This window comes from Gasterosteus aculeatus, chromosome 4 (assembly GCF_964276395.1).
Source record: "Gasterosteus aculeatus chromosome 4, fGasAcu3.hap1.1, whole genome shotgun sequence".
Lineage (NCBI taxonomy): Eukaryota > Metazoa > Chordata > Actinopteri > Perciformes > Gasterosteidae > Gasterosteus > Gasterosteus aculeatus.
Window position 1 is genome coordinate 34828969 of NC_135691.1, and position 17716 is coordinate 34846684.

At 47.2% G+C, this 17716-nt stretch overlaps 1 protein-coding gene and 1 pseudogene across 11 annotated transcripts in view; both read right to left on the reverse strand.

The window, feature by feature from the left end:
* abcc9 (ATP-binding cassette, sub-family C (CFTR/MRP), member 9) overlaps nt 1-17328 on the reverse strand; it is a 34036-nt gene extending 16708 nt beyond the window's left edge. For 5 of the 10 annotated variants that reach the window (XR_013467403.1, XR_013467404.1, XM_078101376.1 and 2 more), the window contains exons 1-18: nt 10618-10831; nt 9581-9781; nt 8203-8344; nt 7980-8101; nt 7616-7782; nt 7375-7476; nt 7044-7184; nt 6743-6940; nt 4803-4967; nt 4496-4651; nt 4246-4380; nt 4001-4163; nt 3740-3780; nt 3489-3631; nt 3220-3328; nt 2527-2634; nt 1030-1102; nt 364-469 (exon numbers count right to left, since the gene is read on the reverse strand). Coding sequence is in view for 8 of the 10 variants with exons in the window: in XM_078101376.1 (XP_077957502.1) it covers nt 364-469; nt 1030-1102; nt 2527-2634; nt 3220-3328; nt 3489-3631; nt 3740-3780; nt 4001-4163; nt 4246-4380; nt 4496-4651; nt 4803-4967; nt 6743-6940; nt 7044-7184; nt 7375-7476; nt 7616-7782; nt 7980-8101; nt 8203-8344; nt 9581-9743 (2234 nt within the window). In the remaining 2 variants the exon portion in view is untranslated. Of the gene's footprint in view, nt 1-363; nt 470-1029; nt 1103-2526; nt 2635-3219; nt 3329-3488; nt 3632-3739; nt 3781-4000; nt 4164-4245; nt 4381-4495; nt 4652-4802; nt 4968-6742; nt 6941-7043; nt 7185-7374; nt 7477-7615; nt 7783-7979; nt 8102-8202; nt 8345-9580; nt 9782-10617; nt 10832-11855; nt 12931-15618; nt 15945-17051 lie in introns of those variants that run through there. The other 5 variants (XM_078101373.1, XM_078101372.1, XM_078101374.1 and 2 more) reach the window with 3 other exon arrangements.
* On the reverse strand, nt 13120-15597 carry LOC144406208 (general transcription factor II-I repeat domain-containing protein 2 pseudogene; annotated as a pseudogene). Its single transcript, XR_013467405.1, has one exon. The product of XR_013467405.1 is annotated as a general transcription factor II-I repeat domain-containing protein 2 pseudogene (transcript).
* Nucleotides 17329-17716: the final 388 nt, after the last annotated feature.

Here is a 17716-nt window from a genome sequence, read left to right on the forward strand (position 1 = left end):
AGCAGAGGTGCACGTTTTAAACACCACAAAAAAACGTAAAACAGCTTGAACCGCTGCCTCATCGGGTCTGGGAAAACTAAACTGTAATCATTAGCGTAGGAATTCTTGAGTTATATAACGATGGTTAAATTACTCATGACTTTAAAACATGTTTGTTCTGTTGTGTGAGAAACAGGAAGGCAAGAAGACAGAAAGACACAATGAGCAAGATGGAATATGAAAAGGAAGATCAGTTGAAAGGTTGGCCCTGGACGCCTCCACCGTGTCCACAGACACACAATAGGAGTCAACAAGTACACAATGTGTTGCGTGAAGCCACAGTGTCCACACATCTCAACATCTGGCTCTTCCATCAAGTCTTACTTGCTCCAGTGGACTCTTCCGTCGATGCTCTGCATCTCGCCGAGCATCGCCAGCAGCAGGGAGGACTTTCCACAACCCACCTGGCCCACGATCATGGTCAGCTGACCTGGAGACAGAGGGGAGGTCGAGAGCGAGGTCGTCGGCGTTGTCCTTCAATGAATCTAAGCGTTAGCCCTGCAGCTTTAACCCACAAGCCCCGCCCCCCTGAGACATTCCTTTTGAAATCTCAGGAAGAACACGCGCACACTTTAAGTGACACCAGAGCTCTGCATAACAACCAATCCTGTGCACGACGGGGGAGCGAGCTACCGCCGACTCCCCGGGGGACGGTGGAGGCGCGACGCACCTCACGGACCATCTGTTGGGCCGGCTATTCGAGGAGTGGCTCTCTAAGCACGTTCCATTCACATTCTAACAGCCATAGAGCCAGTTTTAAAACGTCACTCCCGCTGGAGGTCAACATTTCCCCGTCACCTCTACGTGTAACGAACCACAAATACAGTTTGTTTAGATCAGCTTCCATCCCCGTCGAGTAACGACCAAAACGTAACGCAGCCGAATGGCGTTAATGCTCGATCCTGCGTTCTCCCCATCGGCCAATGGGGGGGGGGGCGACTCGTCCACAACGCGCTCGCAGCGAGGCGTCGGGTCGCAGGTCGGACTCACCGGTGGGGACGCGGATGTTGATGTCGGACAGCGTGGACAGGTTGCTTCCCCAGGTGAAGGATCCGTTGCTCACCTGCAGAGAAGGAAATCGTACGAATGAATATTTATTCAGGAGGAGTTAAATGTTCGAATGGACATTCGCGTTGGACTAAAATGTCTTTTTGTCAAATATCTCGTTTAATTCAAAATGCAATAAGCTTTGTTTGTCTTCCCATATATTTATATATTATAAGATACTCTCATGTCAATGTCAGAGTCCACTCATTGGATGGTTTCAATATTCCGGCTCCAGCACGATGCCCCATCGTATGGAAGCCCCCACCTCGGCGATCCATCACCCTGCTTCCTGCCTCGACTTTGGTTTACATTCCTCCCATCTGTTGCATTTGTTTGTTTATTTCATGTTTATTTTAACGGACAACCCCTCCGAGCCGCCCCCACAACTCATTTCCCCCTGTGGCATCCAAAGGGCTTAAAAACCTCTTTTTTCCTGTGCAAGCAAAACACTGCGTGAAGATGTAGAAGCTCTCTGAGTCCTACTTGAGGTTTGTGAGGACGGGAAAGCGAGCCAGATGCTATCAGACAGGCGGCGGGGGGGTAATTCATCATAGACGCCAGGTCACATGACGGGTCACCGCTGTATTAATCAATTAAGAATCTGCAGGAAATAGTCCCGTGCGCTAAAAGGACCACATGGGAAGAAAAGCATCATCATATATAAGCCCCGCCCCCAAACCTGCCCGACACCTGCAGGATCAACGTTAACCTCCGTCAGCGTGCGCGTCCTAAACTTTATCTAAAGCTCTCTGTCGCACATCGGACGGCCGTCTGGTCACCACGGGGACGAGACTGGAGGAGCAGCCTCCACGGGGGGGGGGGGGGCGGGGGGGCGGCGTCACGAGGCCCTTTAGGGGCAACGGATTCTCGTGTGAACCGCACACTTCCTGAGAGGACACAAACGCACACACGCTAGTCACATGTATGATTCCACGCACAAATGAACCTCGAATGTACCAACAGTGCAGATGTGAAACAGCTCCTAAATGTGTGTGTGTGTGTGTGTGTGTGTGTGTCTGTGTGTGTGTGTGTGCGTGACACACGTCATCCTGTGAGAGCGACGCTTCCTGCACAAGCTGAAGCTCAATCTTTATTATAAAGAGTTCCGTCTTGACTCCTTATTATAGTTTTTTACTGTCACTAAAAAAATCATTTAAGAAGAGGAAGCAGGAGGTTTGTTTATCTTCCATCTGGGAAAAATTAATTTTAAAATGAAAGTATTTTGCTCTCCTATTTCCCCCCCGTAGCATCGCGGCGCCTCCTGCTAATGAGGAAGTTCTTCTCTTAGTCCCTAACAAAACATCTGGGACCAAAAGGCCCAAAGTCTTCTGAGCCTTGGACACTGGGAGCTGTGTCCTCTGTGTCTCAGGAAGTTCCGCCACCATAGCCCTCCCTCCCCCATCAACCATTTCCCCCAACACGTGAACTTCGACCCCCGACCTTCACGGCCACATCCTCCGTCTCCGAGGGTCTCATCTGACGCCGGGTCGGCTGCTCGTAGTTGTCCATCTGGTAGCGCATGGGCTGCTTCCTGTTGATGGCTTTGGTCTTGGGGGTGAAAAAGATGGGATTTGAAGTTAGCGAAACAAACTCAAGACCTTCTCTTGTCTTTTTGGGACGGGGGGGTGGGAAGGATAGAGGAGATACAGGGAGGGAGTCTCGGCAGAGTAACTTAATAATCGGGAGTGATGCTTCCTTAATGTCTCCTGCCGGTGAGGACCGGCGTGATGATGTCATACGACGCTCGTTACCTGGACTAAGACGGAAGGAATGTTGAGCGACGCCTTGGCACCTCTTCAGTGGGCTTTGTTTGAAACACGGGACAGATGTTTGGATCCTTTTTGGCTGTTTGGAGGTCCTCATCAATCACGAGTCCTTTCATGTGACTAAACGCGCCCCTCTGTGGTTCTGTGCTCTTTTGTCTGTCTGCCAGTAGCCGCCATAAAAGACGCCTTCTTCCAATTCGGTGTCACGTTTTTACACTTTTTAGACCTCACAGGTTCGTTTGGGTTCGCGAGGAGGAGCCAAAGAGAATCCTAACAACTCGAGGGTCACGTGTCATCGTGAAACACGACAAATCCGGCCTAACGTTGAAAAACCCGTCGGTTGATTTCCGTTTTCGGCGACACTCACCCCCCCCGGGGTCTTTTTCCCTGCTTCCATGAAAACGGACATGTCTCCATTCCTCCAGCTGTCGTCTCCAATTTCGTCACTCTGGAGAAACTCGCCGAGCTTCTGGACGCTGTGGAGACACACAAACACACACACGCAGACGCACACGGGCGTGATTGTGAGGATAACGACACACCGGTAATCTCTCAGGGGTTTAGTTTCTCTTCACTGCTGTCAGATTACCTCCGTGTTCCTTTAATTAGACCCCCCCCCACCCCACCGCCACCCACCTGACCAGCGCCTTCACGGCGAATCGCACCACGGTGGACAGCAGGAAGAGGGGCGTGACCAGGATGTGGAACAACGCCAGGGCGGCGAAGGCCTCCGACGGAGCGGGGCCCTTCCCGTTCAGGAAGTGGTGCATCACGAACGTCTACGAGAACAGGGGGGGGGGGGGGGGGGGCAGTAAACCCGGGTGTTAGCGGTGCATCGTAGAGCGTTTGGAGGACGCCTGGTCCGGGGGAGGTTGGCGTTGTCTTACCGCGAGGACGGCGGCGATGGGGATAGCGGCGTTCATGAAAACTGCAGAGGGAGAGAAGACGGGTTTAAATGGGGGGGGGTCATCACACCAGGGGGTAGAATCTAGACCACCTGCCAAGTGCTCATCAGAGCTCATCAGTGAACAGTTTCATTCGTGCGTTTGTTCCATTAAACCTGTGTTTGATGTTATCCGAGCGCTACCTCGTGTCTTCTGTTACTAAGCAACCAACCTGCTTCCTGAGAGATTTATTTTGGACCTTACTGGACATGGAGGTGTAGAGAGCAAAGGTCTTGAGGCTGGTGAGCTCTTTGCCTCTGGTCTCCTCCACGCTGTCGCAGAATATGTTCTCCCAGGCGTACAGCTTCAGCAGCTTTATGCCCTTCAAGATCTCCGTGGTCTTCTTCAGACGATCCGTCGAGTGTTCCTGAGCGGGAGGCCGAAAGAACAGGAGAAACGTCACCCGACAGCTCGGACCTCCGCATGCGTTTCCCGAGGCAGGTGCTCACCAGGGAGCTCTTCTGCGTGTCGGCCAGCTTGGTGGCGATGAGGTACTGGACCGGCGCCAGCAGGACGATGACCGCCGCCCCCACCAAGGCGCTGACGTTCAACAGGTAGTAGAGCAGGATCACTCCCATCACGATCTGCGGGGACAGGGGGGAAAAGAGGGAAACCGCATCACCTTCGCCCGTCACCACCGGCGGGACGTTGGATACGGAGGTGTGAGAAGAAAGAGATAAAGAAAGGAGGTCCGCCCACCTGTACGGGCATGGCCCACAGGTTGGGGCAGAGGAAGAGGAACCACATCAGCTGGTTGGTCTCTATGGCAACCAGGTTGTTGATCTGCCCCAGCGTCATCTCCCCCATGGACATGTTGGAGGTGGACAGACGCAGCATTTTGTTGTAGATCATTGCCTGGTTGGAAAAAGTAAAAGCAGTGAGGAGAGGCAGTTCATACGAGCACAAACCGCCGGTACGCCCACTTAGTTGCTATTCTTATATTTTTCATTATTTCATCATTTATGTTTTGCACTTCTCCCTCCATCCGTGGACCCAAAGCGCTCACCAGCAGGGCTCCCCGCAGGTTGATGCCGGTTTCTATGGCGACGTAGTAGGAGGCCTGCAGGAAGGTCCTCTGTAGGACCAACGCCAGGAAGAGGAGCACGGCCAGGACCGAGGTGTTCTCCAGCAGCTCCGTGGAGGACATGAAGTACACGCCTAAATGCGTCGCCTACCACAGAGTACACAGGAAGTACACGCTTGAAGACGTCGCCTGCGACAAAGTACACGGGGTACATGAAGTGCACGAGCCACCTGTGCCAATGTGATCGGACGTCACCAGTCAGCTGGAAGCTTAATCCCCATAAACCTCTATGTTGAAAAGGGAAACTTAACAATAGAAGAAAAAAAAACATTTACAGCCTGAGGAAAAATAAATGTATTTGTATTCATGTCTCTTGCAATTATTATTTTTTATTATGTTCTGCATATTTTTGTTTAATTTTTATAAAAATCAATACTCTGTATGGATGTTTCCTGTTTTATTTATTGCAATAACAACTTGTTTTTTATAATTTATTAATATTAGTGTTATGCACCATTTAACCAAAGCTACATCTTGCTTGTGAGAAGCTATTTGGCAATAGACCTAATTTATTGTGATTAAAAAGGCCCCATCATTTTAAATCACACACACACAGACACACTGTTGACGGCCCCCCCTCATTAAAGTGTGAAGGGAGTGAGGAATTTTCCACGTCGCTCAGACATGCAGCGCTGTTCTGCTCTTTATCTGCGCTGCCCGTGAGACGCACTATAAAAACACGCATCAGTTAGCGCCGCTGGTCAGGTTCAAAAGTCTTTGAACTCGACCGAGCTTCAGTTTGATTACATGCAGTTGTTTGAGGGAGTTGTTTACACAACTACACAAATACAGAAGAATTATGAGCGGTTTCCACTCGCTCTGATAATGACAAGATTTGTTTAATCATTAGAACAACAATCTTTTATTTCCAGATTATTTGGTTATTTAAAAGCTACTGTGTGAAAGTGCAAGTATAAGATTTCGATGTTTGATTATTTACTGAGTATTTACTGGCTCATCCTTCTTCCGTGCTTTGAGGAGGTTAAAACTCGATTAGGATGTGCAGTCGCCATGGGGACGGGGTGTGTTACGCTGTTCCTCTCGCCTTAAAGTATTGTGTGCACGCATCATGCGCACAATGATGTTTTGGCATCGGCGTATCATGGCATTACAGACATATCATCACGTCCTGGTGGTGACATGATGGCTGCAGCCCGCGCCCTCGGTGACATCACACCAGGAGTGAGTCATTCATTGGCTGGCTGGACCACCGAACATCTAATGAGCAGCGCGTGCATCTGTTGAGCGTTCACGCGTGCGTGTTACCTCTCCACCTATCTTTTTTCTAAATATTTTTTGTTTAATAATTTATTTATTTTTTATCCAAAAATGTATTGATATTTTTGGACTTTTTATTCATGACTTTTTTTTCCCCACCATATTTTGATTTTTATTTCCGTAAAATATTTTTTTAAAACATTTTATGACCCAATATTTTTTTACTTTTTTTTCAAGACTTTTTTTTTAAACATTCACTGATCTAATATTTTTTACTTTTTTTTTTAAAAAAATGTTTTCATTACATTTTTTAACATATTTTGACTTTGAAAAAAAATGATATCTAATGTCTTAATATTTTTTTCAAATGTAGATTTTTTGACTTAACATATTTGGACTTTTTTTCCAATTTATTTTTCAACCTCATATTTCTTTCAATTATAATTTCTGACCTAGCCTGTTTAAATTTTAATTTTGAAACATTTTTTTACAATTTTTTTTTTTATGAAACATTTTTTGACAAAACATATTTATTTTCTGTGTTTTAGCAGCATTACTTTGGATATCACAGAAAACGTTTTATGTGAGGACCTTGATTGAGTAGCCGCTCTGAGGTAAACACAGTATGAAAGCCTCGCACTCACGTTGCTCTTGATGTGCTCCGGCCGCGGGGAGCTGTCCGTGGTGTTCATGTACTTCACGATGCCGGAGATGCAGAGCGGCCCGGCGAAGCCCAGCAGGTCGGCCAGGTAGCGGAAGGTGCTGCTGAGCAGGATGGGGCGGCCGAAGGCCCGGTGCATGGAGCGCCAGATGGACGGCGCGCGGTTGGGATCCTCGGCTGTCTGTGAGGAGCCAGAAATCACATTAGTGGGGTGGAGGGGGGGGGTTTCCAACACACTGGCGTTGGCGGTGCAGGCGGGGGGGGGGGGGGGTCCATCCACTCACCCTCTGGTCCTCGTAGGCGTCTTTGAGCCGAAGGTAGTTGGTGAGGGCTCGCATGGCGATGGGCAGCTTGCCGATCTTCTTCAGCTCGATGGGCCTCTTGTGGGCTCCGATGATGAGAGGATTCATCCACCAATACGTGGACTAGAAAGATGCAATCCATCATTTACTGATTCTCAAGTGACCTCTGATATTCATTATGAGACCTAAACAAGAACAAAGACTTTCTAACTGGATACTTGTGGCCTCGTTGTCTGACATTCCTGATCTTCTGTATCAATAACTCTTATTTATATCATATTTTGGATAATCGCAGGGATCCAATCCAGCCCACCTTGGACAGCAGGTTGACAAACGGCTGCAGGAAACGAACCCCCAGATCCTGCAAGTCTTCTGGAGGCTTCACCTTTTGGGGCTTGGCAAAGAACACGTATTTCTACGGAGAGAGAAAGGGATGAAAATAGAATGAAAATAGCAGAATGAATATTTTAGGAGAGGTCAAACAAATGACAAAAAAGTTCAATCCAAACGTGTTTTGTTCCGTTTGTTCAGTTGGAGGAGTTGCAGGGACTCACCCTGACTCTTATGACGTTGACCTCCACGGCCATCAGAAGTCCGTACAGCACCACCAGCAGGGCCGTGATGCAGAACCTCAGGTGCTGCGGGCCGACTTGGTGCTCTGCAAACTTCCACAGCTTAATGGACTTGGTGATGAAGGCCAACACCCAGTAGATGAACAGGACTGTGCGGACACAGAAACGTGGCACAGCGTCGTACATTGATGCAGGGCTTCACTTATCGTGGTGGGAGATGATTTGCATTAAAGAATAAATATTTCACGAGTCCAATCGAAGCTCCGGAGGAAGCTGCATGGAATCCAACATCGTGCGCAGGTTGGACTCTGATAAAAACAGGATAATCGGAGCGAGTAAGTCTCACCCAGCAGCAGTTTGGGGAAGTTGGACGTCTCTATGTTGTGGTAGTAAACCACCGACGTCGTGGCTGCTACGAAGCCCATGAATGCCGGCATGAAGAGGTGGAGGTGGTTGGTCAACATCTCCCTGCGGCGTGAACCAAACACACGATAAGATCGCCGTGTCCAAAATGCGACAACTGTTTTGCGCGCGACAACGGACATTTAGATGAAAGAACTGGGTCCCACTTGTTGGAGACGATGCCCTCCGCGAACTCGCAGACGTGGACGAACAGCAGCGAGAAGGTGAGAATCCATCGCATGTTGTGTCCGGGGAAGTGGAGCCACGTGTTGTGGTGGATCTGGACCTTGGAGCTCTGACTGCCCCAACCTGACGGGACGGGCGAGAGAGACAGACGGGGGAAGAGACAAGACGGAAAAGGAGACAAGCGGTAGGCAGCTGATACCCGACTTAAAGGATGAGATGTTGTCAGAAGCTGTAGAATCTAAAGCCAAAGCCCGGATGCTTCAGGGATCTGGAGGTCAAACACTGATCGAGTCCCTGAAGGTTCTGGTTAGTTTAACTATGGGACCTCGGTACCGCAGGATTGTATTGGAGGTCTGTTTCTGCTCATGGGACAGAGACCATAAAAAACCAGAAGCAGGAAGCATGATTAGTCCTCCGGGAGCAGACTGAAGGCTTCTAGGAGTGTTCACACAGAACATAGATGCTATACTCTCCCTCCGGAGGAGCGGCTTGTTTGCCGCTTTACTACACTGGGTTGCACAGTGGAGGATGTATCCTCTCTTCTTTCCTTCACTCCTCTCCTTACTCTCACATCCCTCCTTCCTTGCCACCTCTTCCTCCTTTGCATTAGTTTTCTTCTGAACACAATCTGTTTCCTGCTAATCGTTTCACTAGAAACTGTAGAACAGGCGTGGCGTCCACTTATTTCATATTGAGCGTCCCAACCATTCGATTAGCAGGGAACGTTCTTATTTCCGAGTCATATTCTGGATTATTGCACAACGAAGCTGAAGACGTCCAACACGGATCTTCTGTTTGCATCCAGCTGGTCTGTCGTTGCCCTTTTTTGTTTACGGACTGTTTCAGGACTTTCTGCAGCAGCGGTTCTGAACCCCTGGATCACCAAACTGACCGACCCCAACACGTCTCTGCGGAGACAAGGCGGTGGCCTCTGGTCTAAGTGGGCGGATCCAGTCAGTAAGTCGACGCCCACACGTGCACTTAAGCGAACGAGCCAAAGGGCTTTCGACTCAGAGCGATGCAAGGTGAGGCGCGTTTAAGACCACTTTACTGATAATTCCACCCCTTCTCCATCCATAAAGCTGCTTGCTACGCATGGGGGGGGGAGTACTCCATCAGAGCGCTAACGTGCATTAAGAAGATTGTTCCACCGTGACGAGTTCTCATTAACGCACTGAGAGTCAAACACTCCAGGTTCCAGGAGTCAAAGACTCCTGGAACCTTCCCAACCGAGAAGAACGTTCACGTCTGCGACCTCGCTGGTTATTGTTTGATTTGCATGGTTCAACATTTGGGGCTTCAGGGTATGTTTTGTGTTTGCACATACAAACGGTATGCGCGTCTGTCTCCACAACCTACCAATGAAGAGGATGGGGAAGGTGATGAAGAGCAGGAAGACGTGGGGGACCAGGTTGAGGGCGTCCACGAAGCAGCCATTGTTGAGCACGCCCTCCTCCACGCTGTAGGAGTTGATGCTTCGGTCGTTGATGCTTCGGTCGTTGCCGCAAAACGACAAGGCCATGCCCCCGACCGGCCGCTGCACCCGAGCCTCGGGTCGACCTGGGGGGGGAACACCAACACAACGACACAATGAGTGAACACAGCATGGCGTGTTACGTAATCTCATGCCTTGCAATCGTCTTCAGGCAGTCGCCCGTCGGCTTGAGCTTTGCGGACGAGGTCAGACATCTTCGAGCGCGCACACACAGGCAAACTCAGACCCACACACACCAAAACACAATTGCAGGCCCAAAGTCCGGCGCGAGAGCTATTTCAGTGGCCGTGCACGGCTAATTGGTGCATGTAGCATAACGGTTACGTGGTGCATGTAGAGAATTAATTCTAAAATTAAGACATCTAGGAACGTTATTTTTCAATGGGCTTTATTTGTTGTCACAGTCAAACAACACCTTGGATTTATCCACTAACAGTTTGTCTCAATTCCAAAAACAAAACAAAGATGGCTGCACCTTGTTGCCATCTGAGTTTAAGACATCTTGATGTTAATTGTGAAGAATTGTTTCACGGTTTCGGACACACAGACTTTTAATGGGGAAATAGATAAATGCTGCAGAGATATTTCTATTAAAGCTGTGATACTTTTTGTCAAAGTTTAAAATATGGTACGATAGGAATCCGTTTATAAATGATTTAGATTATATAAATATGCTGTTCTCCAAAATGAGTAAACACAACGTTTCAAAAATATCAATTTCTGTGCTTTGCTTCATATAAATCTACAGCTTCCACCAAAAACCAGCCTGTGTCAGACTACAATGCTGTTTAACAAACTCCACCACAATAAAATACTGAATACAGCTCCAGCTAACATTTAAAAAAATCAAGCAGTGTTAAATTCCAACGTTAAGTGTAATTGAAAGTCAAATGTCTCTTACCTCAAAGAAAAGTGATAATCCTTAATGACAACGTTTCATTCCGGATGTCTGGATTCAAAAATATAAAAGAAAGAAAGAAGACAAAAAGAGAAAAGACCGAGAATACAGTGAGAGTCGAAGTGTAAAACGTTGATTATTTTTAGCCCGCGCGCAGCATCAGCTGCTCCGCTTGTTACTGCTGCCCGGCTCTGCCAGCGGAGTCAAGTTACCCTGAGTAAGACACGGGGCTTCCGGGGATTCCCTTCAAAATAAAATATATCAAATATCAACGTATAATGGTTTCTACAAATGTACTTTTCCTCACAAATTAGACACAATTTACAATACATATTAGGGATTTTTGAAATACTTTAAAAAGATGAAGAAATTATGCCCAAACAAAATAAACCCAATCGCAAACAAGAAGTGAGTTGCAGACACACAAGTTGTTTTTTAAAAACTGTATGAGCCCTTTAAGCATTGTATCGAATAAAATATATAATAAAATGAGGCATTAAAAGTCTTTTGCTCAGAAACCCTTCTACAAGGCAGTGATTCAGAGTCCCTTTTAAGCCATTTTGTTTATAAGTTAACAACACAATCATTAACTGATTACCATGTTAGTGAGCCGAGGGTCCAGGTACCTGAGCTGTTTATAGGGACCTCGGGTGCTTTTTATCATTGGATTTATAATTCATTAGATTGAGCTCTTTTTCGCTTTTATGATGATAAATTGGTTAATATCTCATCGCAATAAAAAAATAGCCATTTTTTATTTTGAAGGAATGGATTTTAAGGGATCCGGTACAAGTTTTCCTAAATCCAGCGAACTTAATAAAACGTTCACCTCCGATCAGATTTCCTAAGTTGAACCAGTTTAGTGGTGAGAAGCTGGTTCATTATGGGCATCGTGAACAGCCAACTGACATGTCAGTTACACACTGTTTATAAACTACATACAAGAGTCAAGCGAGTCTTTTATCATTTGCATATCTGGAATCTTAATAAAACTGATATTTTGACAATACTGAAGGGAGAATTGGTCTCAGTTTTGGGTTACACGAACAGAAAACTATTTTAGTAGTATAATCATTAAGATATCATATGACAAAATCCAAATCCAAAAACATTACTAAGTTGTGTGAAATTAGTTTTATTTTCTCTTGTTTTTAAAATGTAATTATTCCCAAGAGAAAACGCAGCATCTCAGCAACAAAATATGTTTGCACATATTTCCATTTCGTATCAAAATGACGTACGTCGGACGACGCTTTACGTGGTGACGCACTACGCTGAGCGTCTTTTCGCACTTCCGGTTGGCAGCGCGTCGGTTTTCTTGATACCGTGACGTTCATTTCTTCAGCTCTAACGTTTGACGGGCCGGGTTACTTTCCCGCGTATCCTCCTCCATCTGCAGCAGCTACGCACGGAAACACCTACGAGTCTCTTTCCCCTCCTCCAGAGACGCGTGTTTCTGCGCCGTGCTAACCTTAGCCGCCGCGCATTAGCTCAGCAGCTAGCCTCTCCATCCACGCGCCTCTCTCTCTCTCTCTCTCTCTCTCCCTCCCTCCCCGGCGTGTCACGTGTCTTAGTCGCTCCTCCGCAGGAGTTCGCTCGAGGGGTCGCGGCTGACGCGGGGAGCGCGTGTGCGTTCGCTTCGCGGGGATCTGCGGGGTCCGAGGCTCGGCAGCGCCTCTGCTGTTAGCCGGCTAGCCGCCGTCCCTCCGTGGAGCAGGTGTCTCCGGCGGAACGCGTCACCGTCGCGTGGCAACGTGTGAACAACCGTTTCTCTCTGCCGGGTGAAAACACTTGCACAAGCAAACGCGTCTCCTCTGCTCTCAGTCGTCACAGAGAACGTCGTTATATGTTTTTGGGGAACACGGAGGTTTAAATTAACGACAATCCCTGCTGTTTTCACGGTGGAGCCGTTAATGAGAGGAGGTGGAGTAGCGGCCAATTAGGACACTTCCTAAACCAGATGTGGAATGAAAACAGAGGAACAGTTGCAGTGGAAGATGTAGGATGTTAGAAACAAATTGACGACCCGGTTCATCAAATTAATAAAAATGCATATAGTGTACACCAGAATACAGCCATGATTCTGAAACTGTGTAATCCATAAAGTAATGACAATATTGTAAAACCACTGTAATTCTGCAACTGTAATAGAATAATACCAATGCAGTTATGATTGTATTTGATGTAATGTAATCAACTGGAATGCATGCATGTAATACTTGAACAACAACTGATATTGACTGAGGATCATTCGAAATCCGAGTTACATTGAACTCACCAGAAGACTCCCAGAGGTGTGGACACTAACTTTCACACCTTAAAGCAGGGGTGTCAAAGTCAAATGGACGGAGGGCCAAATAAAAAATTTAGCTACAAGCCGAGGGCCGGACTGTTCGAATGTTCATTGAAAAAATTTTAAATGACGCATATAGTCTAGTGAACCTAATTGAACCTACTGAAAACCTAACAAATATATTCCAATATGATCAGATAAATAAAGCAATATTTTCTTATGGCTCTGTCAGTAATCTTTAATTTTCAACAGACACAAAAGACAAATTTCCTTTATATAAAAATCCCCATAACATGAACATTAAATGAAAGAAACCGGTATTCAAGGCACCATCAGTAGCCTATATTTTCTATTTTAGCAAAAGTGGGCTAAATTTACTTCAAAGAAAAAAACAATAATAGCAATTTTCTATCATCCACTCAACTGAAATATTTTTAAAATATAATTGGATTGAAATACAATAAAATAAAGTGCAAAAATCTATTAATCAAAAACAACACTTTGTTTAAGGAGAAGTAACATGCAGTGAAAACAAATATTAAACTTTAACTTTTAAACTTGAACTGAGTAAAAACTCTAAATATGTGATTGCACAGTAATGTTCACTTGTTTGAGGTTGAGGGTGATACTTGGTGGTGTCCCATCTTTTCCACAAGTTCATCAATGTTCGGGGTAAGGCCCTGAGCTGAGGAAATCCTCAGAATTGAGTGGAGGTGTTCAGCAGTAAGTCGACTTCTGTGTGATGTTTTGTTCAAGTTCATCAAAGAAAACAGTTGTTCACACAGGTATGTGCTGCCAAACATAGACAACGTTTGAGCAGCCTGGATGCGCAGCTGGGGCATTGTGTCGGGGAGGAAACGGGCGAACTCCGCAGCACCCACTGCCGCATATTTTGCCCTCAGTGCATCATTGCATTGGAGGTCAATCAACTCCATTTGGAGGTTTGGTGGTGAGCTTTCCACGTCAACAGCAAATGGGTTACCGAGCAGTTCCAACCTGCTTTTTTGTGCTTCAAAGTCAGCAAATCGGCGTCGAAAGTCAGCGGCAAGCATACCTATTTTATCAGCCAACTGTGCGCTCGGGAACGCACTGGTAGAGAGCTTCTCTTTCATGGTCTGGCAGCTGGGAAAGTGGCTCAAATTTTTTTTCCGCATCTGCGTCTCCCACAGAGTCAGTTTGGTTTTAAATGCCTTCACTGTACTGTACATATCAGAGATGACACGATCCCGACCCTGCAGCTGCAAGTTCATTGCATTCAGATGACTCGTAATGTCACACAGAAAAGCCATTTCACACAGAAACATTTCGTCTCGGAGTTGTGTTGTGTCTTTCCCTTTGCTGTCCAAGAACAGACAAATCTCCTCACGAAGCTCGAAACATCTTTGAAGCACCTTTCCCTGGCTTAGCCATCGCACCTCTGTGTGATAAGGCAAATCACCATGCTCCGTTTCTAACTCCGTCAGAAATGCCTTGAACTGGCGGTGATTCAAACCTTTGGCTCTGATAAAGTTAACTGTGCGCGTGATGATGCTCATTACATGCTCCATTTTCAAGGCTTTACCGCACAACGCTTCCTGGTGTATGATACAATGATAAGCTGTCAGCTCACCTGTCGCGTTTTCCTCTTGCATCTTTTCCCGTATCTTCGCCACCAGTCCGCTCCTGTGTCCACACATCGCAGGTGCTCCGTCGGTTGTCAAACCCACGAGTTTTTCCCAAGGCAGCTCCATCTCATTTACACATCTTGACACCTCTTCATACAAATCATGCCCCGTAGTTGTGCCATGCATAGGACGTAAAGCCAAAAACTCCTCTGTCACGCTTAGGCTGGAGTCCACTCCGCGGATGAAAATTGACAACTGGGCAATGTCAGAAATGTCGGTGCTCTCATCCACAGCCAAGGAATATGCAATGAAATCTTTTCCCTTTTTCACAAGCTGCTCTTTTAGATTGATGGACAACTGGTCTACTCTCTCGGCAATAGTGTTTCTGCTCAGACTCACATTTAAAAAGAGTTGCCTTTTTTCTGGGCAAACTTCGTCACAAACTTTAATCATGCAGTTTTTGATGAAATCCCCCTCCGTAAATGGCCGGGCTGATTTAGCGATCTCTTCTGCCAAAATAAAACTGGCCTTGACAGCAGCCTGGCCTTGTGATTTGGCTTTTTTGAACAGAGCCTGTCGAGATTTGAGGCCTCGTTTTAATTCCTCTGCCTTTTGTAGCCTTTGTTCCATGTCCATATTCTTGTTTTTGTCCGCGTGTTTCGTTTCATAATGTCGTCTCAGATTATACTCTTTCAGTACCGCCACACTTTCTCCACACAGAAGACACACAGGTTTTCCAGCTACCTCCGTGAACAAATACTCCGACTCCCACCTTGTTTGAAACCCCCGGTTCTCAGTGTCCACCTTCCGTTTTGCCATTTTTGATGGGTATCTGAAAGTTAATTTTACTGTGATGCTGACAACTGCTGTGCCAATAAATATTGAAATGAAGCAGCCTACTGCTCGGTGCGTCACCGTTGCATTGTGGGAAATGTAGTATTGGTGCGTGTAAAAGATCTGCGGGCTGCCGGCTTGCTGCGGTCTGCGGGCCGGTTCTAATAATAAATCAAGATCATCCCAGGGGCCGTAAAAAACCTTCTCGCGGGCCGGATGTGGCCCGCGGGCCTTGACTCTGACATATGTGCCTTAAAGCATTGGTATAAATACCTGTAGGAACCATTGTTCTGGAGTTCGCTGGTGGAGGCGACAGACGGGCACTATGGGGGGTCAAAGGACTGACCTGGGGCCTGTTGGTGGCTGAGACCAGCGGCTCCTCAGCTGAGATGTTCTTTTTACCACAACGCCATCTCCTTTATTAAACACATTTGATTTTAACCTTTAGATCAGCGATGACCTCGATGTCCGTCCGGCGTTTCTTCATTTTTGAACACAACAAAGAACATGCGCGGGAGCCACGAGGAAACCCAAATCCCAAGGCACCAAGAAGTGGGTGAATGTCTATTCTTCATCCTCCCCTCCCCCCTATTCGGTCCTCCCTTCTGCTGCAACCCCCCCCATCTTGCACCCCTTATTGCCCCGCCTCCATCCACCTTCCTCGCAACATCCAGCTCCGCTCCACCCTCCATGCACACTGCAGTTATTGTCCAAGGCCCTTCAGCACACAAAGCCCCCATCCCCCAACTATACGCCCCCCCAGACAGCACCAGGTAAGCAGAGAAGCGAAGGACTCCGACAGACCTTAAACACTGACATCGCAAGTCATAATTATGAGATAAGTCGTAGGATGGTCATTCATAAATATGGGATACTAAGTATGTGAGGGAGATATTTTTACTAATGTAAAGGCCTTCTGAGGCTGATTTGTGACTTTACAGAAAATAAATGAAATGAATGTGAATTCTTTACGGTCTGTGGTCATGATTTCCAGGAGAGAGATGAGGCCGCTCGGCCAGAACAAAGCGTACGTAACGACGCGTATCCATGTGATGTGCGGAATCCACGCAAAAGCAGCGCGATGCGCCTCGTGCGTGCGTGCGTGCGTGCACCACCACGCGCCACATCTGGTGTCTTTCAAGTATTGTGCGAAATAACCCACTTCACTCATGCCCGCGCAGAGGGTAACCAGATCTAATTCAGAAATTCAATAATTTGAATTGCTTGAACGCATAGATGCATATTGATGAGGCACACGGGGAGTGTAACGTGTTCGATCAGAGCAGTGACGTGTGTACTTACATTCGGCACAAATAAAACCAGTTTAGGAAGATGAATCTATATAAAACCTTTAACTTTTTCAACTGTCCCGCCTGTAATCCCCTCAGCCCCCTTCCACCAAAAGTAGCCACCTCGATAAAGAGCAAACCTCGTGCTTTTATTGATAGTGGATTATATGCGTGCCGAAAGACGTGCCTTCTATCAAATCAGATATTCTGCGAATTTGCATTTGTAACGGATGTATTTCATGAAAAATGCACGGCGGCTTTAAACCGCCAGCCTGTTCCAACGGAGCCCGGTGCGCGCTGCGCGTCTTGCGCCGAGGGGACGCGCGAGCACCCGCCTCGCGCGTGCAGCGGGCCGAGGACAGGGGACATCGTGGGAGGACAACGGGATGAAACAGCAGAGCCTTCGCCGACACTTACCCGGCCTCCGACGCAGATGTTTGGGGGGGGGGGGGGGCCGCGCGCCGTGGGTCAAAGCGTCCGGTTCCCGGAGCTTAATTCCCGAGTGCGACGTCTTATTGCGGTGCGCTTTACGCTGAAGGCGCGACGGGACAGGAAATGCACGCACGCGACATTCACCGCGGTGTCGCGACCGCCGTCCTTTCTGCGCCGAAACGTCTCATTATGGCGCCGAGCGGACAAATGTAGGTCACATTAAAGCCGAATGAGCGGGATGGCTGAGAGGAGCCACTTCACTGGGGAGGTTAGTCAAAGGTGCTGGAGACACGGGGGTATTATTAGAGGGGGGGGGGGTTCACACACCTGCACAGGTCACTCAATGTGGAGGAAAATACATCTACAAGATGAAAGAAGCTCTTATTTTATATAAAATCATATAACAAGACTGTAACTAACCTCAAACCAATCGAATCTCCGGAGACGTTCGGACGTTCCACCAACGCTGCATTTTATTTTGAAATGTGATGGATTTCTTTGGAGCACAGAACAGGAAAAGTGAAAAGGGTTTAATTTCTCCTTTTTGTTTTTTTACTGATTAAGCAAACTTTTATTCCATAGTGTATTTCCGTTGAGAGGGAAATATTATACTTTCCTCAATATATAGTCGGTCATGTCCGTTTCTACAC